Here is a 9,178-nt window from a genome sequence, read left to right as displayed (position 1 = left end):
AGGTCTTTGTGATAATTTTTCACTAGGGCTGCCTATATCTGATGGTTATCACAAAGATGTGATTTAAAGGGATATTGGTATTCTAGGAAGAAAAAATTTAAGACTTTCAAAATATATTCTAGATAAATACAATGTTGTTTTTTTCTAACTATTAGAATTCGAATGCTTGTATCATTTCTATTAAAACATCCATCGCTCACTATTTATTAGATTGTCTTGATGAAGATAAATAATTTTTTCATAATATTTACAAGAGCAGGATAGTCCCTCACTACCGTGTGCTAATATTTTGCATGATTTCTAGTGGAAAGGATCTTGAGTACAACTAAGAGATATATGAAGAAGGGTCCTAGAGAAACCCTCCCCCTAAAGTGCTCAATAATTACCCAAATTTCAAATTATAACTATTATTATAAATAAATAATAACATACATACATGTTAATGGTATTTTATAATATATTTATAATCACAAAAAGAGAAAAAGAATATTAAATTTCCCCAAACCAAATATTGAGTTAATTTTCACATGTAGCAATCATGGTTGACATTGAATTTTATTTGGATTGGCTATGACAAGGAATTAAATATTAATAAATTTTCAATAAATAATACAATTCAACGTTTAGCATGGGGACTATATTGACAGATAAAATTATAGAAGATGACACTCATTTTGATTCTATATGTACATTTTTACTTTCAATTTATGAACAAATAGTGAATCAATATTGGCATGTGATTAATGGTGTCATGTACGTTGAATTCTGTTATTAATAATAGAAACAATATCCATGGTTAGTACCTCTCAACTAAAAAGATTAAATTAATTCCAACAAAATATTTTTTCCTTGGAGTGAGGAGAAAAACTACTGGGTTAATATGTAGTTATTGTATCAAGAGGTTCATTCTCATTATGAATAATAGGAAATTGAGGGATTAGTAAAAGAAATTTTAGCATAGAGAGACCTATATAAACAACTATTCAAAATATGTGTCTAATATATTATATCCATAGGGTGAACTCACAATAATGGTTCCCACTTTTTTTACCAACTTTGGCATTGAGATGAGCATTTTTAAAATAATCTCCATTTCCTAACACCTATAACTTTTAAACCATTAATAATTTGAAGATGATGTAAATTAGTGATTTGTAAAATATTGTCTGTAGATTCGAAACACGTTTTTTTTCAATTTTTTTTGAAGAATTTTTTTTTTAATGTTTTGATCTCCTTTGAAAAGTAGGTTTTTTACAACAAACAACACTTTTTAAGAGTGATGTGCCTCCCAAAACGCATAAATTTTTTTCTATAAATGATAAAAACTTGTTTCTTTCGAATATTGGTTTGTAACATCAATATCTATGACATCGAGTTGGTTTGATAGTGATATGTTGAATATTTTTTATTTTATTAAGTTTTGAAGTCTGACTAATTATAATTTAGACATAAGTGTACGTTTGAACACATAACTTGTTCTATATATATAAAAATTATATTTTTTTCTTTGTTAGAAAGAAGACGTCAAAATGTAGGACATAAATATTATTCAGAATTTTTTTGAATTAGTTTACTTTTTTCCCAATACGTTGAACAAAGAAGTTCATGTTCGGTGAAAAGCCTATATTTGATAAAATTTAAAAAACAAGATCATAATAAACTCACAATTTAATCAAATTATAGTTGTTGGAAATCTTCCTTTGAGGACTACTATCTTATGTTTTGGGTTGTCAAGATTCTCTCATTTGAGCCTTGAACCGGAGGTTTGAAGACCAAAAATTCTTAGAAGTCTGAAGAGATTGGGGGAGAGATACCTAGAAAGGGGGTTCGAAAGAATGTCCCTTCGAGTGAAGGGGGTTTGAGCGAACCCCCTGTAGTTCGTTCGAACCCATGTTCATACGAACATGAAAGGAAAAAACCATTTAAAAAAACACGTTTTAATAGGAGTTCGCTCAAAGGGGGGCTCAAGAAAACCCCTTAAAATAAAATATTTTATTTGGTTCAAATGAACCCAATTCGGGTTTGGGTAAGTTTGAACCCCAACCCAAAATGGGGTTCGTTCGAACCCCCTTAGTTAGTTCGAGTGAATGCCACTAGTTTGTACGACCCTTCTTAAAAAAAATTCTCCCATGCTCGTGATTTTCCTTCACGAGTAAAAGTGGGAGCCACTAATGTGAATCAACCCTATAATTTATTGAATCAACTTTGAAGAGAGGATGATTAATTATGAATTTGGCGTTAAATTCACCATCAAGTATGTCTAAAAGATGAAGATAAATAGAAAACGGCATTCATGACAAAGTAACATGTATATGAATGATTAGTGTTACCATTTTGGTTCACAAATGATCAATCATCTTTTATGTGGCTAATGAATAAGATATTGCATCCATTATTATATTCTTTTGATTATTATAGATCTCTTATGATATGCAAATTATTACTAAAATACATGATGAACAAAATTCAATTGAAGATATCCTTTGAGGGTTTGGACAATTGGTTATTTATAGATATGATGAAATTTGTTTTTTTAAGGAAATATTTTATATATTTGGGTCCTTAGTTTGACTTTAACGGGGATAAATAAATCCGTCCAAAATTAAGGCCATAATGAATTGGTCAAAGCCCTACACAAGTAATAAAATAAAGTTTCTTATGTGCACATCTAAGTACCTTAAAAAATCTTACTTATAGTCAAGATATGGTGCATGGATGTTACTTTATGTGACTATTTCTTGACTATATATAGTTCATTTACATCTCATGCTAATAATAAAGTTATTACGATGAATTAAAAATAAAAGGCAACATGGAACCAGCTTATGGAATTGCTATTTTGTAACCTATCACATTAAAGTGAGATTGATACTAATGGTTGTGCCAAGGAAAGTATTTTCAATAATAAAGAAGACCTTTTGCTCGAATCCTAAGAATTTAAAAGGACCTATTCTGAATTATAGTGCATAATAAATGTTTATTTATGCTTTCGTCCTAGTGGATAAATTATGACCATTATTTAATTGTCAAAGAGACCATTATATGTATTGAGCAATAGCCTTCCAAATATTTTCAATTGAAACGAGATATTACAATCTCATCACTATAAATGGATAGTATTTTTCTTTAAAATTGATTTAATTATTGTATAAGAACTATGTAACCAATTATAAGAAGGTAGAAATTCTTTTTGAACTAGCACTTGTATCCATGGTTGCCATTGTTTCATTGGTAAATAAATTTATCAACAAGGCATATGTAAACAATCATGCAAAGATACATATTTTAGTGAGATATGCAAATTATCAAGTCTATGTGATGGTTGGACATGTATAGTTAAATTAACCTTTACATATCTGATTCACTTATGTATGAAGAAAATACTATTTACCTAAGGAGATTAGACTTATAATCATCAAGAAGGCACATATATCATTGGTGGCTATAAATTTTATAGTGAAAGACCTTGGTGAGTCATCATAGGCATGCCTTTTATTCACATCTATAAATAGAAATGTCAATACATAGGATGTCACTTATTTATTATGTATAATATCTTAAAAAAATAAAATTTGTGTTATACCAACCATTTACAAATCCTACGAGGATATGGGAGACAAAATGCATGGATTACATAGGTGGTTTGCGCAAACTAAGTATTGAAATGACTAGGATTTTAGCATTGTAGATAATTTTTATAAAATATGTATTATACGGGCTTGAAAGAAGACAATGACTAAAGTGGTTGATTCATTTCTTTTCTTAAGATTTGATGAAAATGAGGTTGCATCTAGGAATAGCTATGGCCAAGCAAGTGAAAATAGGTTTACTCGCTATGGAAAGCTCCACTTTTAAAAGAGTAGTTACTTAATTTTCTATCTAATGTAAAGTAGAGACATGACATATTCATGAAGAATATTGAACTATATAAACTAATTTAGAGTGTATTTACAAAACAATATACATTTGGTGAGACGAATATTATGGCTATGAAGAATTGCCTAATGAATACAATTAATTTTTATAAGTCATCTTGGAGTACATCTAGTTCACTTGATATGAGTTGGATCATTAGTAAAAATAATTAGTTAAAAGACATTGCCTATTAAGTATCTAGTAGATTGTATAATGTCTAGCTATGTTTATTTTTTAAATAGCTATTAACTAAGCCATTCATAATATGTCTTAAAAATAACATGCATGGACGAATCATTTCCTATGTGTTTAGATGTATGCCAAATGGAAGCTTCCCATAGTGCCAATCCGATAGTATGTCCATGTGTAGTAGATATAGATAGTTGTTCGATTCATTTCAGCTCTCACTAATTATATTAAGCTATTAATGCATGTCTAGGTCACACTCTAAAATTATTATAGGAGTTTGAAATACTGTTATCTAATTGAATTTGTACACTATTGAGAATTATTTATATGAAGAGCTTTACTATCAAACTGATTTCATAGAGTTTGCATGAACTTCTAATATGTATAAAAATTGTAAGCTTTAAATGTGTGCATGGATGTTACTTATTTTGATTTCTCATTGAAAAGAGTTATCCTTCCATGAAGGTGGTCCTACAAAAGCAATTTTGTTCCTACATAGATGTTTGTACGCACTATACTTCACATGGATAATTCATTAAAATGGTTTTTTAATTGAAATGTATAAAAAATAAGCATGCTCATCTATTTAACTTTACAAACTTATCTTATATGTAATGGATGGTCAGATTGTTGGTGGTTGCACACGAGCTAAATGAATATAATTTCTTACCTGCTGCCTTAGCTTGAAATTATTAAAAAATGATAGGAATTTTTTTCTACAATTACTTCAAAAGGTGGAGCCCCGAAATGCCCTATATTTTACATGTAAGGAGATAAGGGAGCACAAGAAATGCATAATGAAATATCTAAGTATTAATTAGCAGATCCCAATAGTTTTTTAGGGAATCGTTGACAAATGGTTCATCTCTATTAATTATATCAGACGCGACATACTTTGATCGCATAATAGCTGGTCGCTCTATTACAGCTGTATAGGAGAATTTCTTTGGCACATCCCGACCATAGCATGTTCGGTTCATATTCACGTGTCTGAATTCATCTGCCAATGAATTTTCAGTGTGTCGAATAAGAGCAATATCTAAACTGAATATTAAACCCTCTTTTTAATTAGGGGAATTAGCCGCCAGATTCCTGTACCCTACTATTTGATTTATAAATTATGTAGGAAAGAGTCGATGGGCTTGCTTATAGAGATGCCAGCGAATCCCAGTGGCAGAAATAATTATTCGGAAAAGCCATCGCTGTCTAGAGAAGGTGAGAGAGACTAATCAGCTTCGTTATCGCCATAAGAATAAATATGTTCCTGCACAATTCTAAAAGCACCGAGTCATTGTCGAGTGCGTCAAAATGGAATTTCGAGGTAGATTTATTATGCGGGAGAGGCCGGCAGAGATTCATTCTAATCTTGTTTTCCTTTCCTTCACCAAGTTTATCAGTGGACAGAGCCGATACATAGAGTGAGAAGAAAAAATGAAGTCGAAAGCTGCTTTGTTTGCCGTGGTCTTGTTGTTGAGCTTATGGCCATGGGACGCAGCAGCGCAAGTGGCGGTGAAGCTGGGAAGATGGAGGCTTCTCGTACAAAATGGGGGCGTCTCTGCCATGCACATGACCACCACGCATTTAAACACAGTGGTGATGTTTGACAGGACCAACTTCGGGTCGTCGCAAATCCTGCTGGACAACGGGCATTGCCGCGACAACCCACAGGACCAGGTCAGCACTCACGACTGCACGGCGCATTCCATCGAGTACAATGTAGCCGCCAACAATGTGAGGCCGCTCATGATATTCACCGATACCTGGTGCTCGTCTGACGCTTTGCGGCAAATGGAACGTTGGTACAAACCGGCGGGTATCGCGACGGGTCACGGGATATCCGTTACTTCGTCCCCTGCTCGGACGGCAGCTGCGACTGGAACAATTTCGAGGGGCCGAAGCTTGCCGCCGATCGGTGGTATGCCGCCAACCAAATCCTGCCGGACAACCGCATTATCGTGGTCGGCGGCACCCGAATGTTTCACTACGAATTTGTCCCCAAGAGCCCCGGCGAAGGAGTTTTCAACTTGCCGTGTCTATCTCAGACCCGAACCAGTGCCCAAGTAGAGAACAACCTTTATCCGTTTCTCCACCTCTCCTCCGATGGCAACCTCTTTATCTTCGCCAACAGGGACTCCATCCTCCTCGACTACAAAACCAACGTTGTCGTGAAGACCTTCCCCAGAATGTCGGGTGACGGCCCGCGGAACTACCCTTCCACCGGGTCATCCGTCATGCTGCCTCTCTCAGCCGCCGACGGGTTTACCAAAGTTGAAGTTCTCATCTGTGGAGGCTGTCCGGACAACGGTTTCGCCATGGCTAGCGCAGGTAATTTCACGGACGCGCTCAGTAGCTGTGGACGAATGGTCATTACAGACCCGAATCCTTCGTGGAGCATGGAGGACATGCCCGGGCCGAGAACCATGTCAGACATGCTCATTCTTCCCAATGGCGAAATCATCATCATCAACGGAGCACGTAAGGGTGTAGCTGGATGGAGCATGGCAACCGACCCCGTCCTCACACCTTACCTCTACCGGCCTGCTCCACCAGTCGGAAAGCGCTTCTTCATCCTAGCGGCCACAGGCATCCCGAGAATGTATCACTCTACTGCTAACATGATGGCAGACGGGAGACTCATTGTGGGCGGCTCCAATCCACATGCGGGCTACGTCTTCACGGGAACTAACTTCCCCACGGAGCTCCGGCTGGAAGCATACAGTCCTTATTACTTAGAAAACGTCTACACATATTATGCTCGCCCCAAGATAACGTCAGTGTCGTCAACCTCCCTCTCCTACGGCACCACCTTCAAAGTTATTTACTCCGTCCCCCATTCTGTTACGGATGTTATACAGTTCAATGCATATACTCCGTCGTTTACGACCCACACAAATTCGATGAACCAGAGGCTGCTCATTCTCGCCGCTAAAACACCGACCATCGTTTCAAATGCAACCGGGAATGTCGTGTATTCTGCTTCCGTGACAGCCCCGCCAAGCGGTGTGGCTGCCCCTCCAGGATATTACATGCTGTTTGTTGTAAATGGTGGCATTCCGAGCGTCGCCCCGTGGGTTCATTTTTCATAAGTATTTGGAGGGGTTCGTAGTTCTTAAATCTTCCTCATTTCGTCGAACTATGTTATGTAAAATCTATGCTGCAATTTTTGGGGGCAAAAATTTGGAACCCGGTTGTGATTATGGCAGTTGTAATTTCAAGTCTCTAATAAATCCAAAGTGAAATATTCATTTCAATCAATGCGCACCAAAATGTTTACTGGATCGACAATGATCAAGTTCTTTGGTTACACATGATTCAAGAATAACGGTAATGTTAAGTCAAAGAAAATTGTTAAGTGAATCACATTAACCTTCCATCAAAAACATTTTATATAAGATCTCTTATTAAAAACAGTATCATTTCTCATACTTTAATGAAGTAGCTTTAGATTTTGCTAGCTTACAAGACTAAATATTAAATAAAGTGCTTATTATTAAGAGCATAAGGGGGCTTCGGCCCTAGCTCACTCGGTCGTGGATCGCAACTTAAGGCGTGGGTATGCTCCCCATGGTCTTGAGTTCGAGTCCCCGACTGTGTTAACTCTGTGTGTGTTGCTACCTTGTGAGCGGGTGTGTGTTGCTACCTTGTGAGCGGGTAGTACACACTGGGGGATTAGTCTCGCTTCGGCGAGGACACCTCCAGATTCCACGATAGTGAATATAAAAAAAAAAGAGCATAAGGTTTCCACCTTTTCTGTGGAATACAGAAAGTTTCGAGACAATAAGATAAAAGAAAAATTTTGATCATCATTTTTTGTCCAATCATGACAATCTACCATAAAAAATAGTAACAACCAGTAAGATATTAATTGTTTTCAGAAACATTTATGCATAGATTTTCTAAAAGTTATATACTTAAAATTCTTCTTAACGGCTGTTGCCGAGACAACCCACAGGATGAGGTCAAAGAATATGACTGCAGTCGGCGCTCATTTGGGGGCGTTCGCGGCAAATGGAACTTTGGTATAAATTGGCAGCTATCCTAACGATTTGTATGGTATTAATTTCCAATAGAAATATTTATGCATAAACTTTTCTAAAGCTATCTATTCAAAATTCTTATTAGTTCAGTAAATTTTCGTGATTGAAAATGAAAAATGTCCACACAAAAATTTAAGCTGCTTTCCTGTAGGATATAAATTGTTTTTTAAAACATTTATGCACAGATTTTTCGAAAGTCTATCTACTCAAAATTCTTATTAATTTAATAAATTTCAACAATTAAAAATTAAATATGTCGTTGTTTCCACATCAATCAGCTTTCTCCAGCTCTATATTTGTATAATATTTAAGGTTTTAATGACATAAAGATGAACATAAAGGAACCTTATACTCATGACATCTAAGAGAGCCTCATCAGATTTGTTTGTCTCAGCATGAATATAATTATGCCAAGACATCATGTTCTTCTAGATTACTCTATAATATGAATCCGTGACAAAATGGGATGGTATTTTTATTTTTTATTTTTTTGTTATAGAGCAATCATAGACTTCAACAATTTACAAGACTTTTAAGGTGTAATGGGAAAAATACATACTTAATCTTTTTTTTTATGAGGAATTTTTATTGATATATGAAATGATAAATTTTTATGTGGATATTTAAAATGAATACAAATTTAAAATTAGACATACACACTTTCTTGTCAACTAATTTTTTTGATTTGATTAATTGATAAAGCATTTCAAATTATGCATTAAAGTCTTGTAAGAAAATAAAACCCTTTATCTATATATTACACATTAAGAAATTGTTAGAGCTTGGTTACACATTGTATCATTACAAGAACATAACATTAGCATTACATTAACAATTGAGGTATGTCCCATGAGCTCCTCTTTTTTTAATAACCTTTTATTATATTAACTCAATAATAATGCTTGTGTACAAGGATAGTAATCTTAGCCTATTATTAAATTGTGTCTATTGACATCAAACCTTTTAAACATAGGTTATAGGAACCATGACAAATAATGCTATTATATGCAAGTCAATGAAATATTATGTGTAGGGCA

The 9,178-nt window shown here is 34.9% G+C and overlaps 1 protein-coding gene across 1 annotated transcript; it reads left to right on the top strand.

The window, feature by feature from the left end:
* The first annotated feature begins 6,287 nt into the window (after positions 1-6,287).
* On the top strand, positions 6,288-7,190 carry LOC131074735 (aldehyde oxidase GLOX-like). Its single transcript, XM_058011410.2, has one exon. The coding sequence runs from the start codon at positions 6,288-6,290 to the stop codon at positions 7,188-7,190; it is 903 nt and encodes a 300-aa protein (XP_057867393.2).
* The last annotated feature ends 1,988 nt before the right edge of the window (positions 7,191-9,178 follow it).

The sequence above is a fragment of the Cryptomeria japonica genome, chromosome 7 (assembly GCF_030272615.1).
Source record: "Cryptomeria japonica chromosome 7, Sugi_1.0, whole genome shotgun sequence".
Lineage (NCBI taxonomy): Eukaryota > Viridiplantae > Streptophyta > Pinopsida > Cupressales > Cupressaceae > Cryptomeria > Cryptomeria japonica.
This window is presented reverse-complemented; position numbering and strand designations above follow the sequence as displayed.